At 48.6% G+C, this 27,653-nt stretch overlaps 1 protein-coding gene across 1 annotated transcript in view; it reads left to right on the top strand.

Annotated features, from left to right (window-relative positions):
• Positions 1-27,653, top strand: part of LRP4 (LDL receptor related protein 4) — a 51,548-nt gene that overhangs the window by 5,593 nt on the left and 18,302 nt on the right. The window contains exons 2-22 of the mRNA XM_036259602.1: positions 11,242-11,388; positions 12,537-12,653; positions 12,944-13,057; positions 13,400-13,516; positions 13,859-13,987; positions 14,215-14,334; positions 14,755-14,880; positions 15,489-15,614; positions 15,805-15,939; positions 16,339-16,464; positions 16,803-17,033; positions 17,889-18,045; positions 19,396-19,613; positions 19,754-19,930; positions 20,297-20,419; positions 22,099-22,307; positions 22,479-22,560; positions 23,809-23,914; positions 25,026-25,227; positions 26,487-26,676; positions 26,763-26,894. Coding sequence (XP_036115495.1) covers positions 11,242-11,388; positions 12,537-12,653; positions 12,944-13,057; positions 13,400-13,516; positions 13,859-13,987; positions 14,215-14,334; positions 14,755-14,880; positions 15,489-15,614; positions 15,805-15,939; positions 16,339-16,464; positions 16,803-17,033; positions 17,889-18,045; positions 19,396-19,613; positions 19,754-19,930; positions 20,297-20,419; positions 22,099-22,307; positions 22,479-22,560; positions 23,809-23,914; positions 25,026-25,227; positions 26,487-26,676; positions 26,763-26,894 — 3,084 coding nt within the window. The remainder of the gene's footprint in view (positions 1-11,241; positions 11,389-12,536; positions 12,654-12,943; positions 13,058-13,399; positions 13,517-13,858; positions 13,988-14,214; positions 14,335-14,754; positions 14,881-15,488; positions 15,615-15,804; positions 15,940-16,338; positions 16,465-16,802; positions 17,034-17,888; positions 18,046-19,395; positions 19,614-19,753; positions 19,931-20,296; positions 20,420-22,098; positions 22,308-22,478; positions 22,561-23,808; positions 23,915-25,025; positions 25,228-26,486; positions 26,677-26,762; positions 26,895-27,653) is intronic.

The raw sequence follows: 27,653 nt of genomic DNA, 5'->3' as shown, positions 1-27,653 counted from the left end.
AATTGCCCCAATTTGGGGGCTGGGCTGTTGCGGAGCTGCCTTCCTTCGTGACTACTGTCTTCAATCAGGAATCCTGTCAGTGTGCAGGGATAACTGATGTGGGTCTCAAGTCACCCACTCAGCCCCAGCTCCTCCACCCCAAAGTTTGACCCCTGTCGTTTCTTTGTTTCTTCCTTTTAACTTGGTGCCAGTGATGTGATGTTTCTGGGGGTTGTGGAAAGTTGACCGTAACCAAGAGCAGCTGTTTAAAAAAAGCCGATTCTCTAGCTTTCCTGGCAGTCGGATGACTCCATTTTCTGTTCTGCATTTTTGACTTAGCAAGAAACAAACATCCTAGGTGCCCCTGGGCACCTCTTATGCCCTTCCCAGCGAACCTCATTCTTTCACTACATGTAGACACTTCCATCCTTCTCACAGCTGAGTGGACTGACTTTAAGGGTCCCTAACACCCTGCTCCCTGATCACTCAGGATAGAGTAAGGAAGGGAAGGGCTCAGCCTGAGACTCAGCTGAGAACGCCTTGCTGGGACTTGCTGCAAGCCCTGACTTGGACTACCAGCGCTCCCCGCCTCACCTCTGTGCCGAAGAGGATCAGAGCTGCAAGCAGAGCCGGAAACAAAAGACTGGGAGCGAACCCATCTGGCTGCGAGGCAGCGACACAAAGGTGCTGCTGCATAATTTATCACTGGAGCTGGGAAGCTGGTGGCTCCAGGCAGAGCCTTTTTGGGGGAGAGGGACCCCCTGTCTGGGAGTAGGGCCAGGCAGGTACAGAGTAGGGCAATGGAGAGACACCTGATTAACTTGTGAAATAAAGAAGCTTCAAGGTGGCCAGGGTCTCCAGTGATCTCTACAAGCTCAGCAGCTCCACTTCCTGCCAGGCCTGGAGTGGGGGTTGGGGAAGTGCTCCAATGTCCCCTTAGTTGGCCCCAGCCTTGGGATCCCGATGGCCACCACCTTTCAGGAATGAATGAGGACGAGAGACAGTTTCTCTGTTGGATTGACTGCAGCCTTCTGGAAACCAAATACAGATGCTTGGTTATAATATCCATAAGTCTAGCAAATAAGAAAGGGGAGCTCCCCCCTTCTCTTCCCACTGCCCCCCGCCCCCCACAGTTTAAACAAGGAATTTCAGCTACATGATCAGAGAGGCAGTAAGAATGAATGGCTCTAAAGTGTATTTCCCCAAAAATGAGAATTTCTGCTTTTGTGGGAGTAAGCTCCTCTGGTGACCAGTTTTGCACCACAAACTGGGACATGTGATCTAATTTAATCTTTTGCTGTATCCCGGCACTATGATAAATGTATAGCATGTATTATCACATTTACTCCTCACAGTATCTTTATGAGGTAGGTACTGTTTGGTGTCTGTCTGACAGTTGGGAAACTAAGGCTCAGAACAGTTTGCTGTCACACAGCTGGTGAGTAACTGAGTCAGAATTTGAACCCAAAGCCTAAACTGTTGACCTTCTAACCTATACTACCTCTTAGAGCAGAATAGTTTATATCCAAGCTATCCCAGAAGACCTAGGTGGGGACTATCCATATTTTATATTAAATTGACTTTGGCCCTGGCCGGTTTGGCTCAGCGGTTAGAGCATCGGCCTGCGGTCCCGAGAGACCCGGGTTCGGTTCCCGCTAAGGGCATGTACCTCGGTTGCAGTTTGTCCCCGGCTCTGGTCAGTCGTGCGGGTGGCAGCCACTCGATGTGTCCCTTCACGTCGATGTTTGTCTCTCTCTCTGTTCCTCTCTCCCCCTCCTACTCTACCTGAACAAAAAATGGAAAGAAAAAAAAAAAATTGACTTTGTCTCTCTGTTTTCAGATCTCCCTTTCTGGGAGATCCCAAAGTATAAAGGGTTACTTTTCAGGTGCTTTTTGATAGAAGGAGGCTTTAAAAGGCTTCTGGAAGGGGAGATGTGGTTTGTTGCTCCCTGATACCATATGTTACTTGTATTTTGAGATGTAGGGGGAGAGGAGAGCAATATTTTGAGCAGCCCCTCACAGAGACAGCCCCATTCGAGCCCTATTGGATTTGTGAAATCTGTTGGCTGAGCTCCTGGGCAGGGTAAGTAGACTTTTGAGAACCTATATAGAGATAATGGGGTTAATAATAATGTAGTAGTCCCCCCTTATCCTCAGGGATTACGGGGAATATGTTCAAAGACCCCTCCAGTGAATACCTGAAACTACAGATAGTACTGAACCCTATATATACTATGCTTTTTCCTATACCTACATAATTATGATATAGCTTAATTTATAAATTAGGCACAGTGAGAGATTAACAACAATAACTAATAAAATAGAATAATTATAACAATATACTATAATAAATGTTTTGTGAATGTAGTCTCTTTCTCTCTCAAAGTATGTTATTATTTTGTATGTACAGCATGGATACAGTGGACAAAAGGATAACTTACATCCGGGTAGATGGTGATAGCATGAGATATTATCACGCTACTCAGAATGACATGTGATTTAAAACTTATGAATTGTTTAATTATGGAATTTTTCACTTAATATTTTTAGACCGGTATTTACAGTGGGTAACTGAAACTGCAGATGAGGAGGGACTACTACAATAACAACAAAAATAGCTGCTTACTATGTACTTCATATGTATTATCTCATTTAAACCTCCCAACAACCCTATGCAATAGGTACTATTGTTACCCCCATTTTACAAAAGAGGAAACTAATCCATTTTATTATTATTTTTAATCCTCACTTGAGGATATTTTTCTATTTATCATCAGATAGAATGGGAGAGAAGGAGGGAGAAAGAGAGAGAGAAACATTGATGTGAGAGAGATACAATGACTGGTTGCCTCCTGCATGACCCGACCAGGGCTGGGGATGAACCACATGCAAGGTATGTGCCCTTGACTAAAATAAAACCTGCGACTCATTGGTCTGTGGACCAACACTCTAACCGCTGAGCCAAACCAGCCAGGGCGAAACGAATCCATTTTTTAATTGTTCTGTAATTTATAGGCTCTGATTTAGGTTGCTCTTTTCTATACTTGCCTCCTAGAAAATGGTTGATGGTAAATTAGGCAAGGATGAAGGATACCATGTGCTTAGAGCTCCTCCAGAGAAAGGCAATAAAGCAGATTTTTGCTACCCTCTTCCACCTCTTTTAATAGTTATTCATACCAACTTCAATCATTGAGGTGACTCACAGTAGGGATTTTAGACATCTCCAACCCTGAAATCATGGTGTGACTAGAAAAGACAATTCTGAGTCTTGTTCTATAATAGTACTAATAGCAAGAGAGCTATCATTTATTGAGAGCTTATATGTGCCAAGCATTATGCTAAGTGCTTTTCATGAATTAACTAATTTAATTCTCATAACATTCATATGAAGTAGGAACTCTTGTTATCCCAATTTTTCTGTTGAGAAAGTAAGGTATAAAGAGATTAAATAATGTGCCCAGGGCTAGAGAGCCAGGAATTAGTTTTGTTCCCATGTGCTTAACATGATGCTCTTCTGCCTCATAACTTCAGAGGCTGACCATTAAGAACTTCTTTTCTGTGTCTGAGTGGCAAGAGAGGATTGAACTTGCTTGGAGCAATAGTCATGTGTCTGATAGTACCTGATGGTATGGCCCTTTTGAGAGGGCCCACTAGGAGAAGGTTTCAGCAGGTAGATTTTCAAACCAACCGGGTAAGGATGGTCTCTAGGGACAAAAATAAATAGAATCATAGTGTGTTGGTGTCACAGTCTATACTACTGTATAGCAAGTGAAAGGAACTCTTGGAAGGAAGTAAACTGGATAAGACTAGGAAGCCACTTGAAAAAAATGAGTCCTATTTTCTTTAAAAAAAATTTTTTTAATTGATTTTAGAGAAAGAGGGAGAGGGAGAGAGAAACATTGATGAGAGAGAACATAGATTGGCCATCTCCTGCATGCCCCACACTGGGGATTTGGCCCGCAACCTGGGCATGTGCCCTGACCAGGAATCAAACCAGCGACCTCTTGGTGCATGGGTCAATGCTCAACCACTGAGCCACACTGACAGGCAAGACGAGTCCTGTTTTCTTAACAGGTTAGATAGGAAATAACTACTTTTATTTCTGATAATCTAGGCCTCTCTTTTCCTTTGACATCAACTCTCACAAGACTCTAGAGCAGTGGTTCTCAACCTCCCTAATGCCGAGACCCTTCAGTACAGTTCCTCATGTTGTGTGTGGGCGTATCTGCATGTGGGCGGACCGGCCTAGAGATGAATAGAGGAGCGGTGTCTTGGTTCCTAAGACCATTGGAAATATGTGTTGTCCAATGGTCTTAGATGACCCCTGTGAAAGAGTCGTTCAACCCCCAAAGGGGTCGTGACCCAAGGGTTGAGAACTGCTGCTCTAGAGGAATGTATTATTGATTCATTTATTCATTTTGCAAACTTATATTGATCATCTACTATATACCAAACATTGAACTATGTACTGTATACACAAATACAAAACTCTAAATCACACAATTCTAACTGCCAAGAGGCTTATGGTCTAGTACATGAACAATGATCCCACAGTATGCTAAATGCTACCATAGGAGGAGGCACAAGGGGCCCCTGGAATGCAGAGGAGGGGCTTTTATTTTATTTATTTATATTTTTTAATCCCCACCCAAGGATATGTTTTTATTGAATTTTTTTTTTTTTTTTTTTTTTGAGAGAGAAACATTGATGGGCTGTCTCCTGTACATGCCTTGACCAGAGAGCAAACTCACAACCTAGATATGTGCCCTGATTGTGAATCAAACCCTCAGTTTTTTGGTGTATAGGATGATTCTCCAACCAACTGAGCCACCGGCCAGGGCCAGAGCAGGGGCTTTTTTTTTTTTATCCTCACCCGAGGACATTTTTCCATTTTTTGTACAGACAGAGTGGGAGGGAGAGAGAGGAAGAGAGAGAGAGAGAAACATCGACGTGAAAGGGACACATCGAGTGGCTGCCACCCGCACGACCAACCAGGGCCGGGGACAAACTGCAACCAAGGTACATGCCCTTAGCGGGAATCGAACCTGGGTCTCTCCGGACCGCAGGCCGACGCTCTAACCGCTGAGCCAAACCAGCCAGGGCGAGCAGGGGCTTTTAATTTGGCCAAGGCTGTGTGGGTTCAGGTGGGGCAGCATCGGGAAAGGGTTCATTTCCTGACCTCCTTCCTTTGTGGGTGTTGTTTCTGATGTTTTCTACTCTTTTTAGCTTTTTGACTTCTTATGACAAGGACCAATTACATTTACCTTTTTTGGTGTTACTCCTGATGTTTCCTGTGCAAGCTCTGGCCTTTCAAAGAGGGGCTGTTTATAGGCACCCAGCTCTCTCCAGATTCCAGGTATCTCTTGGATGAGGTTAGATCCATTTCCACGTGGCTCTGCTGTCACTCCTTTCAGTCGTCGGTTTTGTCTTTCCACCTGGGCATCCCTTTTAGTGAGACATTGACTGATTTGGCTACCCAAGGAACCAAAATCCGTGGACTGGTCCCTCGACTGGCCCGGTTGTAGTTTAGGGTCATTTTATATGAGTTACCCTCCTTAAATCAGGTTTATATCCTCACCATTGCCACTAGTGGACAGGAGAAGAGAGGCAAGCTTTAGCATGTTATAAAAAAAATCCTTCACTTATATGAGTAATGATCCCTCCCTTTCCCACTGTCACCCCTTCCATACTGGGGTAGCCATCCTATTCCAGCACTCACAGGCACTCCTTAAGCCTCTCATCTCTGGTTCAACTTGAAAAAGCTGTTCTGTAGCTGCGTAGTTACTGTCCACCTTGGGCTTCCAAGTGACAGGTGCGGTCCCCCTTCAGCTGAGCATTCTGCAGGTTGGTGGAGGGTTGTGCCTCTCTAGCTTGAGTGTGCATCAGTGTAAGTTGGAAAGCGAAGAATGCTGGTCTCAGGGTCAGAATGGGTCTGGCTTCCTGACTCTGTTACTCACCCCTTTACCTTGGCCAAAGCAGGTGACCTGACCTGTTAAATGAGCTCTATAGTAGCTACTCAGGGTTTTTATAAGGATGACACGAGACTGCAAGTATGTATGCAAAAGTAGCTTGTAAGCTATAAAGATAAACTACAAAATATAAGTATTTGTTGTCAGAACCCTATTCCTTTCCAGACCAACACAACACTGAAGCACTGGTTCAAAGGACTGGGGCTCCAGACTGTCTCTGCTTTACTACTTTACCTGAGGGCAAGGAAAATTGGTCTTTGGCCTTAGAAGTAACCAGAAGGAAAGGTCACTGGTTGAGATCCATGTACTCATGATCTATTTGCTAATCGAGAACACATAAAAGAGACAGACCCAGAAGTCTCAGTGTTATAAATTCCCTTTTATAACCTAAGGGTTTTAGAAAACTATCATAATAGCAATACCATTACTGGAAGGCCGTATAATAAAGCTGTTATTGGAGAATTGCGTGGATTGCCCTTTTCTGTTGCTAGTGAGAGTGGGGTTCTTGGGGCACCTCTGGAATAAGCATTTCCGGAGGCCCCTATGGAAGGATGAGATGTGGTAAAAAGCTTTATTTGTGTAAAGTTATATCCCTCAGTTTGCAAAGTCCCATTTCCCTTAAACCACCAGAAGAGGGGTAGCTGGGGATTTAGCAGAGCTAAAAGCAAAGCCAGTGTCCAAAGTTTCCGTTCCATGGCAGAGCTGAGTCCCATGTAGCATCAGACTAGTTGCTGTCCATTAGCACATTGTGTGAGGGTCCACATGGTTGTGGGCCATGTGCGAGAGTGCAGAGCTTGAGAGCCCTGCAAGCGAGAAGTCAGGTGTGAGCAGCAGGAGAGAGAACCAAGAGAGGGAACCCCTTTGTTCAGGAGTTTAAATATCAAATCTTCCCATGCTTGCAATGGCCATGCTTTTTCTGGCCAATTACTTGTTCCCAGGTGTGACTGACAAGTAAGCACCTTCGTACATCACCCAGACTTGACTGGGTATGTGTCTGAATTGCCTCTGCCCTGTCCCTTGCCCCTTTGATCTGCAGGGAACAGACCTGGAGAATGTTAAACTGCAGCTTCCTGGCAAAGCTGTACAAATGGCATGCCTATATAACCTGGCCTTCCCTGTGCTCCTTTCCTGTTAATTAATAACCAGGTTATTACAACGGTATCATTTCCCCTGAGAAAAAAGAAACCTCTTGTAATCTTACAAAGGAGAAATGAACAAAGGTCTCCATCTTCTTGTAACTATTTCCTCTTGTCAAGGGGCATAGACCTGCCTATCCCAAGGCTCAGAGGTTCTCCCTGTCTGACAGAGGAATGGGGAAGCAAAAAAGAGAAAGTTGTTTTTATGCTGATAACAGAGTGATTAAGAGCAGAGGCTTTGGGATCAACCTGCCTGGGTGTGCATGCTGGCTCCCATCCTTAGTACCTGTGGGACCTATTGACAGACTCCACCTCTCTGTGTCTCAGTATCCTCAACTGTAAAGTGGTGGTAATAACAACAGTGCCACTTCCCAGGGTTATTGCGAGTTTTCAGTGACATAGCATATGAAAAGCACTTAGAAAAGTGCTCAGGGTACCTGATAAGTAACTCAGTAAATGATGGTTGTATTATTTATTATTGTGAAGCCTTTTTTTTTTTTTTTTTAAATTCAGATAGAGTGGGAGGAGGAGAGAGAGAAACATTGACATATCGATTGGTTGCCTCCTGCAAGACCCCAACTAGGGCCCGGGACCAAACCACAAACCGAGGGCATGTATGCCTTTGACCAGAATCAAACCCGAGACCCCTTGGACCACAGGCTGACGATCTAGCCACTGAACAAAACCAGCCAGGGCTATTATGAAGCTTTTGAGGTGTGCCAGCCCTGTGCTAGGCAGTTTACATGGATTATTTAGTTTAATCTTTGTAAAACCTTTTACAGTAGGACTATTATCATTCCCATTTTATGGGATGAGAAAACTGAGGCTCAGAGGCAATAACTAACTTGCTCTATGTGTTACAGTTAGAACCAGGATTTGAACTCGTCTTTCCGACTCCAGAATCTGTGCTCTGTCACATTGTACACAGTCTGGTATACCAGATGGATGTGTCCCTTCTTTCCTTCAAAACAGTGCAGTAAGGAATTGGTAAGATGGCTGAGATTTTGGTTAACCTTTAAGGACGGTCCTATGAGCACATTGTATCCCAAAAGCTGAATGTCTTGATGATCAAGGAGAGTGAACACTTTGGGGAGAGATCTTCACCTTGTTAAATTGCATTAGGTCAAAGGACCCATGCTCCTGGATGTCAGTGGGAGCTTGCAGTATGGCTGGCCAATAGCTTTTAAGGCCAGGAGCATAGCTGCGTCTTCTAACACTCCTTAAAATGAGCACTGCATTTTGCCACCTGCAGTCATTTGTTTCCTTTTTCCACTCACCATTCTTTTAGTTACAAAGGGTTAAAAGCTGTCCTTTATGATCACAGCCAGGACTTGAGTGAAAAGGCAGAACTCTGCCTCTGGGGATCTCAGAGGGGCAGCAGTTGTCCAGAAGAGCTGACTTTTGGGAGTATAATGTTTGTTTACTGTATGAATGCCCAAGCCAAGGGTTGGCCTGACTGGTGGCTGTCTGACCTTCACATGCTGCCGTTCAGATGTTGCGCTGACAAGCAGGAAGTCGCCACTCTTCAGCCGCCTGCAGCTGACTTGATGCCCACCCGATGGAATGCTTTGTTCCTGGTGTTTGCACAGGGAAATCAGGACTTTTGCTATTATTCAGACAGAGGTGGGGGTGGGGCCCTAGAAAGAAGCGAGGAGGTGGGGAGCACCCAAGGCTCCTCTTTACTTTTGGTATTCCTTTGGACTTGCGTGCAGCACCAGGACACTGCTGTTCTTGCTCTCCCTGTTTTTAAGATCAAGGCCTTTTGGAAAAATTTAGCCTCTGCTTCCCCACATCTACATACTCTCATCCTGCATTTGTTGAGCATGTTTGGTGCGCCAAGGCGGAAGGTCAGCTTCTTTCACATTTATCTCCCTGTCCAGTCCTTATGGTCTTTTTACAAATGAAGAAACAGGCTCAGGAAGCTAAGTGATGTGGACAAGGTCACACAGCTGGTCAGGGGATCCAGGTCTGTCTGCTCCAGGACCAGTGCTTTTCCAGTCTCCCCTTGTCCCAGTTTTTCTTTCCTTCTCTGTTCTTGTCACCCCCTTACCCTGAACTCCTTGTTGGTACAGCCCCGCTTCCTGCTGTGTGTAGCTAGCAGCACTCACTAACCTCTATTGACACTTTGGGCCAGATAATTTCTTTGTTGTGAGGTCTGTCCTGTACAATGTAGGATACTTAGCAGTATCCCTGGCTTTTACCCACTAAATGCTGGAAGTACCGCCAATCATGACAACCAAAAATGTCATCGTGCATTGCCAGATGCCCCCGGGAGGGAAAAGCCAACCCTGGTTGAGAACCAGTGAGTTAGCCTTATGTTCCCTCTTCTCTATTCCTCCCCATCAAGGGGGTCAGCGTGTTGGAGAGCCCCGCCACATGGAGTCCTCTGGAGTCCTTGGTCTTCGCTGTTTCATCCAGCCACAGTTCCCTAAAGTAGTGCCTATAGCCATGATGAGCTGGTCACACTACAGAAGTTCCTCAGGCTCTGGGGCTCAGGGTCTGAGTGAAAAAAGCCCCCATCCCTCCCTTCTCAGTGCTCTCAGAACAGGCCCAAGAGGATGGGCAGCTGGGTCTTCAGCCTGTCTGAGGAAGAGTCCTCTGTTGTGCCCTTGGAAACAGACCTGCAGTGACAGGGGCGTTGGGCTCGGGGTAAGGTCTTCCTGTGAGGAGCGGAGATGCTGCACCTCTCAAATGGATTCCTTTGGTTTCCACAGGAAATCCTGCATCTTTTCCAGGGCAGCTGATTCTCAGCATACAAAGGGGGAAGGCCAGTTCTCAGTTGAGGATCTGATGAGAGCTGTGTGCTTTCCTCCAGAAATGTACATTTTGCCTGTAGTTTCAGGGGTTTCCTGATGCCCATACAATCCCTTCCTCCATCCATCCATCCATCCATCCATCCATCCATCCATCCATCCATCGAGGTTAGGAACCCTGCCTTATGCTCATGCTTACCCTTGGGGTTGAAGTGGAGAGGAAGGGGTCTAGGGCTCTCTCCTTGCTTTTGGAGGACCTAGCTGTCCACTCTTTTATTCCAGATCCTAAGCCCTAAGCCAGGTTGAGTAATTGTAATGTGCGGTGAGGGTGTACATAAAGGAGATGAGTCAAGAAAGAGAGGCTGGGCCTGGTGAATAGGAAAGGAAGAGGGGTGGCAATTTAGGAGCTGACTCCTTTCCTGCTCCAGCCCAGCCTGAGGGTAGGGCCCAGCGGGGGGAGGAAGGGGACAAGAAAGCAAGGGGGAGAGAGGAGCAATGAGCAGTGGCCCCCTTCTTTCCCAGCTGCAGCAGCCCAGCGGGTTAGATGAATGCTGGGAGGGGAGAGTGACCCTGGCAGAACCCTTTGTTCCAGCTGAGCCATTCACACGCCATCGGAGGGCATCCTGCTGGGCACTCTGGGGAGGGGGCACAGCAGCCGGTCATGGGACTTGGCCAGGCAGATAGCTCCAGGCTCAATAAGGAAGCCCAGCTGCGTGCTGCTGAGGCTGGGGGAGGGGCTGCCTCTGCCATCCTTCCTCCAGGCTGCGGCCTGCCCCACAGACAGGAAAGCCCTGACTGGTCCCACTCCCTGTGTCCTGAGGCGGCCTCGTCTTTCTCTTTGGGCCCCACTCCTCCTTTTCAAATGTGGTTTCCCATCTCAAAAGTGAACTCCGGAGGACTCACAGCAGCTCCCTTGTGCGGATTTCTTAGCCCTAAAGGGGGTCCAGCATTTTAATTCCACTGTTTCTTGCCCTCCCTGGCCCATATCAAGGGCCTGGTCCTGCTCAAAGGCAAAAGCATCTATACCCCAACCTAGTTCGGAAGGGAAGGACACAGAGATCTCATCTGCATCACCTCTTCTGTCCCCTGCTCCCCTTCTCCAAGAGCACCGGCTCTCCAGGTGGCAGCACTGGTCTCCAGGCCTTTGTGGGTGCTATGTAAAAAAGCTTGTCATGCAAGGGGGTACCTGGACTATTTGTGAACCCAGAGTCAAATAGTATCTTCTTGACCATTTGTGCCTTGGAGGAGGGGAAGTCACCATTCCCTGGTCTGCATCTCCCCTCTGTTTTACCAAGTCACTTGGGTGACAGTGGTCCTAGACTTGGCTCCTCTACCTCCTTCACTGGAATGGGCTTTGGTTGAGTGAGAGCTGAGCCCTCACTGGTTCCTTTTCCCTCTGCCCAGGCCTAGCCGGCAGCCCTGAGTGTGCCTGTGGTCGGAGCCACTTCACCTGTGCAGTGAGCGCCCTCGGCGAGTGTACCTGCATCCCCGCCCAGTGGCAGTGTGACGGAGACAACGACTGCGGGGACCACAGTGATGAGGATGGATGTAGTAAGAACCTCCCCACTGGGCGGTGGGAAGTGGTAGAAGAGGGGACTGGGGGTGGGAGAGCGAGGACATGTCTGATGGAGTTTTCTGTGCATCAGCTGTGTCAGACTCAGAGCCTGGGACCCGTGTGAGGGTGACAGATATGACAAATGGCTAACGTTTTCCTCACAATATATCTGGCTCCAACCCTTCCTTTCCCAAATGTCCATGCATATATATCCAGTGAAACAAACTTTGAAATAAATATAGAGGAAAACAACCTCAAAACTACAGGTAGTGTCTTTAAATAGATCTCTCTGTATTTATGTGAATGTATGTTTGTGTATTTCTGCTGCACGTTTGTGCGTTTTTAATGTGCATGCTATATACGAGTGCAGATTATTCGTTTCTTATTTGCTATCCTGTATAATCATATATTTTTTTAATAACATAAACTTTGTAAGAAATAGTATATTCTCTTTAAGTCTGTCTTTTCCTCTAGACTCTAGAGTCTAGAGTAAGAACAGACACACAACAGACTAGAGGGCCCGGTCTTGGATGTATAGAAATAGCACTGCTGAGTCAGTTTTCTGGGATTAGGGGTGCAATCTGCGGCACCTATGTCTGAAGGGAGCTAATTAGTTTAATAAGAGTGAAGCTACAACGTGGACCTTATTAACCCTAACCATTTCAGCTAATTATGATGATGGTAAATGGCTCACTTTCACGTAGCGCTTCCACGTGCATCCTCTCGCCAGAACTCTGAGAGGAGTCTAATTGTCCCCATTGTACAGCTGGAGAACCTACAGTTCAGAGGGAGGAACTGATTAGCTCAGTGTGATAAGTAATGAGTTCTAGAACTGGAAATTGAGCCCAGATGTGTCAATCATCATTTAATAAGAAGAAAAGGAAAAAAATGTATACAGTTCTTTCTCTTGCTCATGTTTTTCTTACTGCTTTCTTAGTGGTGTGGAGTTCCTTGGGCTGTTCTGCCTCGTGGACTCCTCATCACCATGCCCCGCTAGTACTTCTCACTTCTTTGCTCCAGTCTCTGCTTAGCTTCTCCATCAGCAGGGGGGAGGCGCAGGAATCTGAAGGATTAATTCAGACAGCCCACCTGGGTAGGTACACCACACTGATTCCCTTTTTCCTTCTTTTTCCCTGGGACTCAGTGCTGCCCACCTGCTCCCCTCTTGACTTTCACTGTGACAATGGCAAGTGCATCCGCCGCTCCTGGGTGTGCGATGGGGACAACGACTGCGAGGACGACTCAGACGAACAGGACTGTCGTGAGTGCTGGCCAGGAGGCTCCATCAGGCTCTGTTGGGAAGGGATTTTCAATCAGAAACTGACACCCTCAGGCCCACATCCCCAGTTGGTTCTTCAGCTCTTGGTCTTGTCCTTTCACCTCGTACAGTGGTCTGATAAGGCCCTCCCCGTACCCACCCTGACAGCCCCCTGCTTCGGACCCCCGGGGCAGCCTAGGAGCTCTGGCTGCTCTGCTCTGCAAGGCTTTCTGTGGGGCTTCCAGGCACTGCCCCCTACTGCCTGCAGCAGCCTGACTGCTCTGTGCCCACAGCCCCCCGGGAGTGTGAGGAGGATGAGTTCCCCTGCCAGAATGGCTACTGCATCCGGAGCCTGTGGCACTGTGATGGTGATAATGACTGCGGTGACAACAGCGATGAGCAGTGTGGTGAGTGGTGCTCTGGTGAGGCAGACAGGTGGCCAGTAGATGGCCTGGCCACGGGAGGAGAGCACAGCAATGACTCTAGCACTGCCTGAGCCTTGAACTGTGCAAGTAGCTATGTGGCTGGAGCAGCTGGAGGAAGGCAGGGGGGCAGAGCAGTCCAGATCCTGCAGCCATCACGGGGCAGGAGCCTGAAGCCCAGTCTCTTTAGGGCCTTGGCTTTCCCCAGAGAGTCTGCACTGCATCTCTGGTGTCTTGCTGGGTGGGTCCGACCCCCGCAGGGGCAGTGAGGGTAGAAAGAGGGTTGCTTGGAGGGCTCCCTCAGGATTGTCCCATTGCATCCCCCAGACATGCGCAAGTGCTCTGACAAGGAATTCCGCTGCAGTGATGGAAGCTGTATTGCTGAGCACTGGTACTGCGATGGTGACACCGACTGCAAAGACGGCTCTGATGAGGAGAGCTGTCGTGAGTGGCCCCAGACCTCGGGCTGTTGGGCTGGGATGGGGCAGAGGGCTCCATCACATGGGCTTAGGGCCAGGCTGAGGAGTGCATGAATGGTGGGCAAGGAGGGTGGATTCTTAAGAAGCAGCTCCTGCTAGGCTGAGCTTGGATAGAAGTGGGTTCTCTAGATGGGAAGGGAGGCCTCCCTTTGGTCCACCTGAATATGTGAGTCTACAAGGTCCATCTTCAATGAAGCCTGGTTATATTTCACTTGAGGAAGACATCCTGCCCCTTGGAGGAGTCAGGGCCCTTCTCCTCTGCCCAGGCCTGAGTATATGCCCCTCCCCACCCCTGCCTTCCTTCCAGCCTCGGCAGTGCCAGCGCCCCCCTGCAACCTGGAAGAGTTCCAGTGTGCCTACGGCCGCTGCATCCTCGACATTTACCACTGTGATGGCGATGATGACTGCGGAGACTGGTCAGACGAGTCTGACTGCTGTGAGTACTCTAGCCAGCTGGGTGGAGGAGGAGGGGAGGCCAGACTGGGTTGGCAAGGCACAGGTGCCAGCTGGTGCAGGAGTATGGGGGTGGGGGGACTTTCTGAATTCCCTAGTCCCTCCGGGGCAGAGATGGAGGAGCCAGAGTGCCAGGGCTGTGGCTTTCTGGTCTGCTGTGGGACACTGGGCACAGACTGGCTAGAGACAGAAGCTTGCGTGTTTCCCCAGCCTCCCACCAGCCCTGCCGTTCTGGGGAGTTCATGTGCGATAGTGGCCTGTGCATCAACGCAGGCTGGCGCTGCGACGGCGACGCAGACTGTGATGACCAATCTGATGAGCGCAACTGCAGTGAGTGGGGGAGAGTGTTGACGGTCTGAGCTGAGAGCAGGGAGACGGGTTGTGGAGTCAAAGAGGCCCCCACCAACAAAGCATGAAGACACATTGGACATAACCACCGAGTACAGCTGTGTAGATTGTGCCCTGCACAGAGGCGCTATGTCCAAAGGGATGCCAGTCACATAATAGACCTATATTCTATAGTTACATAGATTTATATATTCATCATGGCAGCTTTCCAGCAGATGGCAGTGAAGTGTCTTGAGAAAAGGGCACCTTTTTCTAATTCACGTCAAGATGCTCCACAGGCCAGCTAGAACACTGGTGTCAAGAAGAGTGGCATGGGTGCTGGCATAAAGTGCTGTCTTAGGTGGCAGGGTGGTGTGTTGGGCTGAAATGGGCCAGCCTTTCATCAGGCCTTTGCTTTGCCAGCCACCTCAATGTGTACAGCCGAACAGTTCCGCTGTCGGTCAGGCCGCTGCGTCCGCCTGTCCTGGCGCTGTGATGGGGAGGACGACTGTGCAGACAACAGTGATGAAGAGAACTGTGAGAACACAGGTGGAGTCCCCAAGTGTCCCCCAGGCCTCTTAGCTTATGGTTGGGGTGAAGGACAGGCGGAAAGAGGGTGTTACTGCTGCTGTTCCAGTTGGGCCAAGGTGATGCTTTAGTCGATCTTGCTTGTGCCCTGGATTGTTCCTACCTTTCTCAGTTACCAGGGTCAAATCCAGGTGCATTTGTTGACCTGCAGCCTCATGGCCTGCAATGCAATATCAGGGCTATGAGTTTCAGTTGCCTCTCACATTCTAACTCACACACAGCCAGTGACTGACGCTCTGGCCTTGTGAGCAAAGACTGCTCTCTGTGGCTGACAGCCCCCACGCCCACTCCCCTAGCCACACCGGTTGCTGGGCACCCAGATGCACTCTCATTCTGTCCCACATCCCTCACCATCCACTGTGATGTCCTGGGGAGAAAACGAATGCAGACATTCAGCCAGCCCTGTCTGAGCTGTTTCCTGCCTTGGACCCCGACCCTCCCACCTTGAGTTTCATCTGTCTCCAGCTCGCCTTAGAAAATGACAGGCTCCCATCCTTTTGTTGACCCAAGCCCTGCCCTGCTGTGACCTGACTCTCCCTCCCTCCTACCTTCCCTCCCTCCTTCGCTAGGAAGCCCCCAGTGTGCCTCGGACCAGTTCCTGTGTTGGAATGGGCGCTGCATTGGCCAGAGGAAGCTGTGCAATGGGGTCAATGACTGTGGTGACAACAGTGATGAAAGCCCACAGCAGAACTGCCGTGAGTGTCCCCAGTGGGCGGGCCTGGCCCATGGTTTGTGGCTGGACCCCACCCATATAGTTCAAAGAGAATCCTCCCTAGGGACTCTAGCAGCCCGGGAGCTGTTCTTCGTGGTCCAGGTGGAATGCCAAGTTGGCTGTCTGGGGGAGGATTCTGGGCTCAACTCCCATCTCTGGCTTGGCTGGCACAGGGCCCCGGACGGGTGAGGAGAACTGCAATGTGAACAACGGTGGCTGCGCCCAGAAGTGCCAGATGGTGCGGGGGGCAGTGCAGTGTACCTGCCACACAGGCTACCGGCTCACAGAGGACGGGCACATGTGCCAGGGTGAGCTGGGACTGGTTTGGAGGAGGGCCAGGGTGCTAGGCAGGGGGAGCAGACAGGCAGCTGTGTTTCCTATGGGTCAGGCATTTGACGGACATGACCTCATTTCATCATCACAATCACCATAAGAGGTAGGGATTGTCCCTTCCATTTCACACATGGGGGAAACTGAAGCTCAGAGAGGTTAAGTAACTTACTGAAGGCCACAGAGCTTGTGAGTAGCAAAGTTGGGATTCCAGCCTAGGTCTGCATGACTTCAAAGCCCTTAACCACTTGTTAGCTAGCCTTCCCACTAGGCCTGGAAAATAGATGGACATGTGGGCAGGAAAGCAACTAGTCAGCCAGGGAGTAGGGGTATGAGGATGGCAGAAGAAAGAGCTCCTGACCGCCCTGTCCCCACAGATGTGAATGAATGCGCTGAAGAAGGGTATTGCAGCCAGGGCTGCACCAATAGCGAAGGGGCTTTCCAGTGCTGGTGCGAGGCAGGCTACGAACTCCGGCCCGACCGGCGCAGCTGCAAGGCTCTGGGTAAGGCGTGTTGGCATTTGGCTGGGTGGGCAGAGGTCTGAGTTTGGAGACAGCTGGTACTGAGAATTGCTGAGAGCGAGAAACACTTAGCTCAGGAAAATGGAGCTGCGAGGTGCATTCTGCCCCGCCACCCCCCAGAAGCCCTGCTGTTGTGGGATGTGGTGGGTTGGGCTGGGGTGTATACTTTAGAAGCTCCCACATTTTTAGTATTGATGGCAGCAGCTCGGGACATGCCCTAATGGGTCAGGGGCCCCATCTGTCACCTGAGAAGCTGGAATGCATGCTGAGGGTGCAGTTCTGGAACCCAGTGGGGGACCCATTTCTATGCCATGTCCCAGGGCCGGAGCCTGTGCTACTGTTCGCCAATCGCATCGACATCCGGCAGGTGCTGCCGCACCGTTCCGAGTACACGCTGCTGCTCAACAACCTGGAGAACGCCATCGCCCTTGACTTCCATCACCGGCGTGAGCTAGTCTTCTGGTCAGATGTCACCCTGGACCGGATACTGCGGGCCAACCTCAATGGCAGCAATGTGGAGGAGGTTGTGTCTACGGGGCTCGAGAGCCCAGGTACAGAACCAGGCTCCGTGGGGTGGGGCAGGACCACACCATGTACAGAGCAGCCATGGAAGGATCACACTAGAGGTTTGCAAACCTTGGGCAAGCAGAACATCTTTTTCTTCTGGTGAACTCTTGGTTGGAACTCATATTGATAACATTTGTTAATATACATTCATATTATAGGTTCAGATTTATGTTATTTGCTCATTATTGAGCTCAGTGAGTTAGAATAATCAGACCATTGTGATGGATGTAATCATTTGAAATCAGAGCTTTATGGATGACAGTTACATTTCTCTATCAGCTTTTGCCTCCAGCATAATTCTGAATTTTGTTTTGATTGCTTGGTATTAAGAGTATTCTGATCGACCCAGATAAATATGTCCAAATCTTTACACATGAAAAAAACCACAGCTCACTTTGCAGTCTCGGGCCATTCTATAAGCAGGTGAAGTGGGTTGGAATTCAGTGTTGAGCACTGTTGACTCAAATTATGGAACTTCTGAAGTGCCTCTGCAAAACCCTAAGCTACACTTTGCAAACTGCTGAACCAGAGCAGTGGAGGACCCTCCCCGCGCGTCAGGGAGCCAAAATTCAGGGAACGGAATAGGTTGGCTGAGAGGAGGAAATGCATGACCTGGGACTGTTACTTGACTTTCCTGTACTTCCGTTTCTTTTTCTTCATGGAGTTGTAGTACCTAGCTCACAGAGGTGCTGTGTGATTAAATGAGTTAGTGTATGTAAAATGGTTAGAACACTGCCTGGCCCAGGAAACTGCTTCATGCCAGAGTTTGCTCTTGTTACTGTGGCACAGAAGAACCCGGGCTGAATCCCTGACTATTTCCCGCTGACTCTTTCCACCAGGAGGCCTGGCTGTGGATTGGGTCCATGACAAACTCTACTGGACTGACTCTGGGACATCAAGGATTGAGGTGGCCAACCTGGATGGGGCCCACCGGAAGGTGCTGCTCTGGCAGAACCTTGAGAAGCCTCGGGCCATTGCCTTGCACCCCATGGAGGGGTGAGTGAGTTGTGTCTCAAGTTCCTAAATCCCTCTTGCAGCCTTTAGGGACAGTTCCCAGGCTACTTGAGCCAGACTTTATTGGGTGTTAACAGCTTGGGCTCTGCACCCAGGCACACCTGGGTTTGAGTCCTGACTCTGCAGTAACTGGCTGTGTGGCCTTAGGCTAGTTCACTTCTCTCTCTGCCTCTGTTTACTCATGTCTACATTGGTGATAAAAAGTGTACTTATCTCATAGCTGTGTGAAGATTAAATGAGATGGTGAATTTAAATTTTTTTTTTTAATCCTCACCTGAGGACATTTTTGCATTCCTCTTCAGATAGGGAGGGAGAGAGAGAGAGACATCAATGTGAGAGAGACACATTGACTGGTTGCTACCCACACAACCCCAACTGGGGCCGGGGCACAAACTGCAACCAAGGCATGTGCCCTTAGTGGGAACCAAACCCAGGTCTCTCCAGTCCGTGGGCCAACGCTTTAACCGCTGAGCCAAACTGGCCAGGGTGAGATGATTAATTTTAAATGGCATAATATACATTAGGTAAGTTGTAGATGTTTAGTATTTTTATTATTAGCTCATAAGGTTGAGCTATTTAATAATGATTTTATTTTTAGAAGGAATAGAAGTTGTTATCCTCTGGCTTTTAAAACTTCAGTCTATTGAAGAGAGAGTTCCCTAAGATCCTGTAGTTGTAGATCAGCTAGTTTAGAAAGTGTGTAAAATACAAAAGGCAGTCGTGGAGAGTGTAACAAAGTATAAAGTGCCTGGCCCTGGCCAGTTTGGCTCAGCGGTTGGAGCGTTGGCCAGTGAATTGGAAAGACGTGGGTTTGGTTCACGCTAGGAGCACGTACCTCAGTTGGGGTTTGTCCCTGGCCCCGGTTGGGGTCATGTGGGTGGCAACCAGTCAATGTGTCTTGTTCTCATCGATGTTTCTCTCTCTCTTCCTCCCTCTCTCCCTCCTGCTCTATCTGAAGATAAATGCAAAAATGTCCTCGTGTGAAAATAAAAAAAAAAGAAGAAGAAAGTGGCTGTCCTAATATGACATTAGGTTGTCGATTCCTTGAGGGTTGGGATTTTCGTCTGTTATTCACTGCTGCACTCCCAGTGCCTAAGATAGTGCCCTGCTCATAGGAGATACTGAAAAAAATAATTCATTAAATGAATACTTGCCCTGTCCAGAGACATTTAAATTAAAACAGAAAACACTCTCTAAACCAAACAAAATATGTCTTCTACCAGTTGGGGTGCCCTGGGTTAGCTGGATAAAAGCCCCCTTGCCTGATTACTATTCTGCTTACCTACCTGACCTCTACTGCCTGTCTCTCAATGTCCTTTTCTCTCTTCCCAGGACCATTTACTGGACAGATTGGGGTAACACTCCCCGCATTGAAGCCTCTAGCATGGATGGCTCTGGACGCCGCATCATCGCCGATACCCATCTCTTCTGGCCCAACGGCCTCACCATTGACTATGCTGGGCATCGTATGTACTGGGTGGATGCTAAGCACCACGTCATCGAGAGGGCCAATCTGGATGGGAGTCACCGAAAGGCTGTCATTAGCCAGGGTGAGGCCCTTTCTCCACTCTCCTTCATCTCTCATCCTCCTTTCCCCATCCAGGCCCCCCAGAGCCTTGGCAGAGGGTGAGATTTGTGCAGGGACCACGCAGGCCACGTCTGGACTGAGGTCCTCTTGGACTTTCCCCAGGCCTCCCGCACCCCTTTGCCATCACAGTGTTTGAAGACAGCCTGTACTGGACAGACTGGCATACCAAGAGCATCAATAGTGCTAACAAATTTACTGGCAAGAACCAGGAGATTATTCGCAACAAACTTCACTTCCCCATGGACATCCACACCTTACACCCCCAGCGCCAGCCTGCAGGTAATAAACTGCCTACCTGGTGAGCCTCTGAGAACCTTCCCTGCACCTGTCACAGTTGCCATTGTTTCTGGCCAGAAAATTTGAGAAAGGCCCCAACGTGGGCTAATTCCTCCCTCTGCTGGACATTTAGGGTGGTACAACATCGGGACTCAAAGACTCGCTCAGCTTCACTGTCCCCATCTAATTCACGAAAATGTTTATAGAGCATCTCCTATATGTAGGTGTTCACTGCTCCCAGCTGGGTCCTATATAAAAAAATAACAAGACATAGTTCCTCCCTGCCGGGAGCTCACACCATAATTAATCTCCCAGACTTGGGACCACCTTAGTCTTACCTGACCCTCTTGCTCTGGGCATTTTTATCAGGGAAAAACCGCTGTGGGGACAACAACGGAGGCTGCACCCACCTGTGTCTGCCCAGTGGCCAGAACTACACCTGTGCCTGCCCCACTGGCTTCCGCAAGATCAGCAGCCACGCCTGTGCCCAGAGTAAGTGGGTCTGGGGCACCTGCCACAATGGATGTGCCTTATGAGGGGGTGGAAGGAACAGGGATATGAATTTGAGAGATTGCCTGTTGTGGGGAGGAGCCAGGCTCCTCAAGTAGCCCCTGGAGAGGAAAAACATAAGAGACTGAGGGCTCCTAGGTCAAAGATCAGGGCTGAGGGCCCAGTAGTAGTTGCTAAAGGTTCAGTGACACCACCCAGTCAAGTATGAACACCTGCAACCAGGATTCTGTATCATTTCACCAGGTAGGATCTTTTCTCTATAGGCAGCAAGAGGGTTCCAGGCCCTTCTAGAAAGCAGGGGAATAACTTCCTATCTTTTTATCTTTAGCCTTACCCTGTTAAAGACTTTCTTTCAGCCCCTGAACCAGAAAGCCAAGATTAGGACTTGTGATGATGCCCAGTATACAAAGGCCCTGGATAAATATGTGCCTAACAGTGAAAGCCATCGGGATTCTCTGGTCGCTCCCTGAACTGCTACTTTGTCTTCCTTTAAGTCTTGCAGGGGCATTACCTTGAGAAGGTGTCCCTGTCTAGCTCAGGTGACTTTTCCTAAGAGTAGTCCAGAGTGGAGTAATGCAGGCATATGGCATCACCAGCAAGGGGCCTGGGGTAGTTCCCTGCACATCAGCAGCTTCTCTTACTACCGCCATGTAACCACTGACCCTCTTATCTCTGCCTAAAATCAAAGTTCTCTTGGAATCTGGGTCCTTTCCAGGAATTAGGGAAACTATTTGGAGGAACAGGGATGCTTATTCAACACAGACTGATTGAGCACCTGGCTTCCCCGCATTCTTTTGTGCCCCGCTCTTCCCATATTGTCCTAGTGAGGTGCAAAAGAGCTTTCCCCAGGGGCTTCCCCTTAAGGATTTCCCACATCTTAAAAGAAGACAGTGAAGTGAGGCGGGAAGTACCTTTCCAGGCAGAAACATATACTGGGAAGCATTCAGACAGACCAGAATGGGGCAGGGGATGGAGAAGAGCAAGCTGGGAAGAAGCTGTGTAAGAGTGGCCAGAGCTCCTTCTCTGGAGTCAGACCTGAGTTCAGGTCCCAGCTCCAGTGTTTTGTAGCCAGGGGATCTCACACAGGTTACTTGACCTCTCCTAACCTCAGGGTTGCTCATCTAGAAAATAAGAATAAGAATAACATGAATCACAAAGAGTTGCTATGAGGGTAGAGGAGACAAGGCAAGAAAAGCACCAAGTTCAGTGCCTGGCATGGAGTAAGTGCTCAATGAATAGTCACTATTGAGTAAAGTGAAGAGAAGAGCAAGAGGGAGGGATCTAGATGACAGAGTGTATCAGCTGAAGCCCTGAGCAGACCTGGAAGTCAGAGGGGGAGGGGTCATTGGTGACCTAGCCAGTGCGCTGGAGGAGATGGAGCAAAGAGGTGAGAAAAGTTGAGATGAAGCTGACAGACATTTAAATAAGATGCTCTTCTGGGCCCTGGGGAGAGTCTGTTTCCATTTGATCCTAAAGTCTGATTCTGCCAGCACGGGCTGCCCAGTGCTCAAAGGGGGCCTGAGGTGTGAAGAGTAGGGGACAAAGGGTACCAGATCCCAGAAGGTGTGATTGAGCCAGATGTCACACAGGTGAGCGTCTGTGTCTGTCACTGTTATTGGATTTAGAGCATTAAAAGAAGACCCCTTTCGGCCTTTGATCAGGTCTTGACAAGTTCCTGCTTTTTGCCCGAAGGATGGACATCCGTCGGATCAGCTTCGACACAGAGGACCTGTCCGACGATGTCATCCCACTGGCTGACGTGCGCAGTGCTGTGGCCCTTGACTGGGACTCCCGGGATGACCACGTGTACTGGACAGATGTCAGCACTGACACCATCAGCAGGGCCAAGTGGGATGGAACAGGACAGGAGGTAGGGCCCAGTGTGGGCCCAGGCCCTCGGGCAGGGCAGAGACTAAGGGGTAGAATCCTCCCTCTCCTGGGTAAGGGCTCCCTGTATTTTCCCATCCTCAGAATTGGTGAAGTTTAGCCCCAGAGCTGGAGTGCAAGTCCAGCTGGTGATACAGCTTTGCTTCCTGCCCAGGTGGTAGTGGATACCAGTTTGGAGAGTCCAGCAGGCCTGGCCATTGATTGGGTTACCAACAAGCTGTACTGGACAGATGCAGGTATGTACAGGGCAGCCACGGCCTGGCTCTCCGGGACTCCTCTTATTTAAAATCCTGGCCTCAGGCAGAAGGAACTCAGTGCCCCTCCTAGGCCACTTCCATCTTGACTGACGTCCTCAGTAGGTCAGGAGTGGTGGGGCTGCTATAGGCCTGAAGACAGAAGCTCCCATCTGATCGTTTGGCATTTGCCAGTCAAATGGCAACTACTTCTGCTGTGTAGCTGATGCTTGAGAATGTTTTGAGGCATTTCAGATAAGGAAACTATGCCCTTTGATTTTTCTTCCATCACTATCTTGGTAAAACAGGCACTTTCTATTAGCCAGGTAAGTTTGGGAGGCAAGGGGAATGCCTTAAACCAGAGCTGCTCCACGTGTGGTCCCTGCACCAGCAGCATCAGCATTACCTGGAACTTGATAGAAATGCAAATTCTTGGACCCTACCTCAGACCTGCTGAATCAGAATCTTTGGGGGTTAGGTTCAGGAATCTGTATTTTAACTAGCTCTCCTGATTCTTATGCACACTAGAATTTGGGAAGCATTGACTTAAATTTATATGACAGAGTGGGTTGCTAGGGTTGAGGAAGACTTGCTCTTCAAAGACATGGAACTGATCACTTCCCTGAATTTCTCCTCAAATTCACTAGTGTAAATTCACTAACTATCCATTGTACATCTACCACAGAGTATTTCTTGAGCATCTACTAAATGCCAAGCTCTGTGCTGGGCATGGAAGGTAAGAGGATGAATGACCGGAACTAGAGTTAGTGATACCTCGGTTCTCGAACATAATTCGTTCCAGGAGGACGGTCGAGAACCAAATTGTTCGAGAACCGAAGCAATGAAACCCAATAGGAAATAATGGAAACTGGATTAATTCATTCCAAGCCCCAGAAAATGCCTATTTACTGGCCTAATTTGTATATAATATGTAGAAAAACATAAGTCTCAACAAGAAATAAAAGTGTACAGTATGTCTAAGGGTTAAATTCAGTGTAAAGCGTGACTCTCTCCACAAAGCGTGACTCTCTCTCTGCACGCACACTGATGACGCAAGCAAGGCGCGCTGGGCCGAATGAACGCCATTCGGCTCAACTCGGCTCATCTCGGAAGTTCGAGTTCCAAATATTTGTTCGGATTCCAAGACAAAAGTTTCTCGAATCTCCTGGTCGAATACCGATTTGGTCGAAAGTCAAGGCGTTCGAGAACCGAGGTATCACTGTAATATCTTTGCCCCCTACATCTCGGTAGGGACGGACCGGATTGAAGTGGCCAACACAGATGGCAGCATGAGGACAGTACTCATCTGGGAGAACCTTGATCGTCCCCGAGACATTGTGGTGGAACCCATGGGCGGGTGAGCATCTGCTCCTTTGGAGTGAGCCCCACCCACCTTCCAGCCCGAACACTAGAGGGGAATCTGGAGGTTAGCAAGAGTGGCTAGTTCTTATGGGTACACCAGGCAGCAAGGGCAGCTGTAGAAACCACAGAGCACGGTGACAATTCAGTGAACAAGGAAACCTTTAAATTTTTTCATCTTCTCTTTTCTTTTTGGTCTGCTTATAAAAGTAACTCATTGTTTAAAACAAAAAAAGATAGCTCTGGCCGGTTTGGCTCAGCGGTTAAAGCGTCGGCCTGCGGTCCAGAGAGACCCAGGTTCGGTTCCCGCTAAGGGCACATACCAGGGCCCTACGGGTGGCAACCACTCAGTGTGTCCCTTTCACGTCAATGTTTCTCTCTCTTTCTTCCTCGCTCTTCCTCCTACTCTATCTGAACAAAAAATGGAAAGAATGTCCTCGGGTGAGAATAAAAAAAAAAAAAAGATAAATAAATCTATGGAAAGTAAAGATTCCCTAAAATCTCACTTTCCAGCAATAACCATTGTTAACAGTTGAGGGTACTTTTTCCAGACCTTCCTCTACGTGTATATATACATTTGTGGGTGGTGGTGGTTTTGGTTTTACAGCGATGTCACACTGCTTTGTACCTTGGTTTTTCCACATGGCTATGTATCTTGGATATCTTTCCATTTAATTATGTATGTTATATAGATCTTTCCATTCGATTACATAGATCTGTATATTGTTCTTCTTAATAGTTATATAGAATTCTGTTAAATTTATGTACCATAATTATTTAACTCATGCAGTAGAGGACACATTTCTTGCCCATCCTCATTTCCCCTTTTTCTTTATTCCCATGTAGGCCTTATTTGCTGCACAAATTCAGAGAATACTTGGAGCTCTCCTTGAGCCATGGGCTCTGCCTTTATTAAGACCCTAGGTGCCTTTTGATAGTGAGAGAAGATACAAAACCTTCAGAGACTGCTCTGAGCCAGGACAGGGCTGGGGACCGAGACAGGAGGCTGGGGCAGCTATCGCAGGCAGAAACCCTGAAACCCTAGGTATTCTGAATCCTCACTGAGTGTTAATCGGAAGGCTTGTAAGACCTCCCTTATCTGTGCCCAGGTATATGTATTGGACTGACTGGGGTGCAAGTCCCAAGATTGAACGAGCTGGCATGGATGCCTCGGGCCGCCAGGTCATCATCTCTTCCAATCTGACTTGGCCTAATGGATTAGCCATCGACTATGGATCCCAGCGGCTGTACTGGGCTGATGCCGGCATGAAGACGATTGAATTTGCTGGACTGGATGGCAGCAAGAGGAAGGTAAGGGTGGCGCTAAGGCATCCTCCCACAGCCCTGCCAGCCTCCAGGGCATCACTCCCTGGCTGGCAGCTGACAGGAGTTGGCGGGACCCAGGGGTGACCCAGCATGGGGCATGTGCTATTTTTCTGAGGCTGTGGCTGCTCTCCAGAGCTCAGGGGTCCCTGCTGTGCTTGATGATAAAAGGAAGCTGGGGATTCAGGTAGATCGTGGGCTGAGGATATAAGTGCTTTGCCAAGAACCATAACAACAAACACTAATTAATCACCAATTGCACCATGATCTCTCTCTGTTTGTTTTTGTTATTGTTTATTTTGGTTGCAAGAACAGTCAAAAGATCCAATAACTAACATTTTTACCACATTGTTGTATCATCTCATGCTTTATTTCTATCTATACATACACACACATGATTTTTCTGCACCATCAGAGATTAAACTGGGGACATCCTGCCCTTGACCCCAAAATGTTCCAGTGACTATTTCCTAAGAACAGCGATATTGCTTTACCTAACCACAGTACAAAGGTCAAAATCAGTAAATTTAACATTCATGCTGTGTTACTATCTAATCCACGGTCAATATTGAATTTCACTGCCAGTTGCCCCAATGATGTCCTTTATAGCTTTTCTTTTTCTTTTTTCTTTTTTAGTCCAGGATGCAATCCCAGATCACAATTGTGTTTAGCAACACATCTCTTCAATCTCTAATCTGGAATATTTCCTCAGCCTTTTTATGTCTTTCTTGACCTTAGTATTTTTAAAGAGTAAATGCCAGTTATTTTATAGAATATTCCTCAATTTGTCTGATACTTTCTTGTGATTAGTTTCAGTTTATGTGTTGGCAGGCATGCTATATTAAGTAAAGTCATGTCCTGAGTTCTCAGTGTCTCATCAATAGACACAGATATTGGCTTGCCCCACTGTTGTGATATTAACTTTAATTGCATCATTAAGATGATGTCCACTGTAAAGTTGCTGTTTTTCCTTTTGTAATGAATAAGGAATTTGTGCAGAGATACTTTGAGATTATATAAATCATACACAATCTTTTACAATAATCGCGCAACCCTTGGAACCAGGCATTATCACTATCATATCACAGATTGGCAGACCAAGGCTCAGAGAGAATTTATAACCAGCTCTTGCTTAAGGTCACACAGCAGGCAGTCGTGGCCAAGCTGCATTCTGGCTCCTTGCCTGAGCTCTTGGCCACTGCTGAGGACCTTACTGGGGGATGACATTCATGCTGGGTCCTTGGTAGGTGCTGATTGGAAGCCACCTCCCGCACCCATTTGGGCTGACCCTCTATGGGGAGCGCATCTATTGGACAGACTGGCAAACCAAGAGTATCCAGAGCGCCGACCGCCTGACGGGGCTGGACCGGGAGACCCTGCAGGAGAATTTGGAGAACCTCATGGACATCCATGTCTTCCACCGCCGGCGGCCCCCAGGTGAGCATCCCTTGGCCCACACTGGCTTCTTCTCAACCTCCTCTGCTACAGTCCTCACTGTTGACCCCCTCCTTCTTCCTACCCAGTGTTCACACCATGTGCTATGGAGAATGGCGGCTGCAGCCACTTGTGTCTTCGGTCTCCAAATCCCAGCGGCTTCAGCTGTACCTGCCCCACAGGCATCAACCTGATGCCTGATGGCAAGACCTGTTCACCAGGTGAGTCTAAGCACCACAGACCTGAAGAGAGCCTCTCAGGGAGGGGCAGTGGCTCTCTTCCTTCCCTGTAGATGGACTCTGATGTGGTCTGAAGAACCGTGAGTCCTGGTGCTTCTAGAGCAGCGGTTCTCAACCTGTGGGTCGCCACCCCTTTGAGGGTCGAACAACCCTTTCACAGGGGTCGCCTAAGACATAACAGTAGCAAAATGACAGTTATGAAGTAGCAACGAAAATGATTTTATGGTTGGGGGTCACCACAACGTGAGGAACTGTATTAAAGGGTCGCGGCAGTAGGAAGGTTGAGAACCGCTGCTCTACAGGCCCAGGGGAGAGACGGAGCTTTTAGAAAAGAGGAGAGAGAGAGATCCAGGACAGAGGCCCAGGGAAGCAGGCAGACTGGACTGGAGGCAGGCCCCCACTAGTTCTTATGGTTTCTTCATGCATGTTCGTAAAACATGCTCCTTTCTCAGACACTTCACTTACATTTGTTGTAAAATTGTCATTATATCCTGATTTGGTTAGACTAAGTTACTTTAGTTCCAGCTGCCCTGAATCACTCACAGTAAATATTAAAATGTATGATATCCACAGTGTAATGGTACTCCCCTTGGCCAAGGCACTTTGTTGTTGTGAATCCTCACCTGAGGATGTTTTTCCATTGATTTTTAGATAGAAGGGAGGGAGGGAGGGAGGGAGGGAGGGAGGGAGGGAAGGAGGGAGGGAGGGAGGGAGGGAGACAAAGAAACACTGATGTGAGAG

Source organism: Molossus molossus, unplaced genomic scaffold (genome assembly GCF_014108415.1).
Source record: "Molossus molossus isolate mMolMol1 unplaced genomic scaffold, mMolMol1.p scaffold_m16_p_13, whole genome shotgun sequence".
NCBI lineage: Eukaryota > Metazoa > Chordata > Mammalia > Chiroptera > Molossidae > Molossus > Molossus molossus.
The sequence above is the reverse complement of the archived record's forward strand: the minus strand, read 5'-3'. Positions and strand labels throughout refer to the sequence as shown.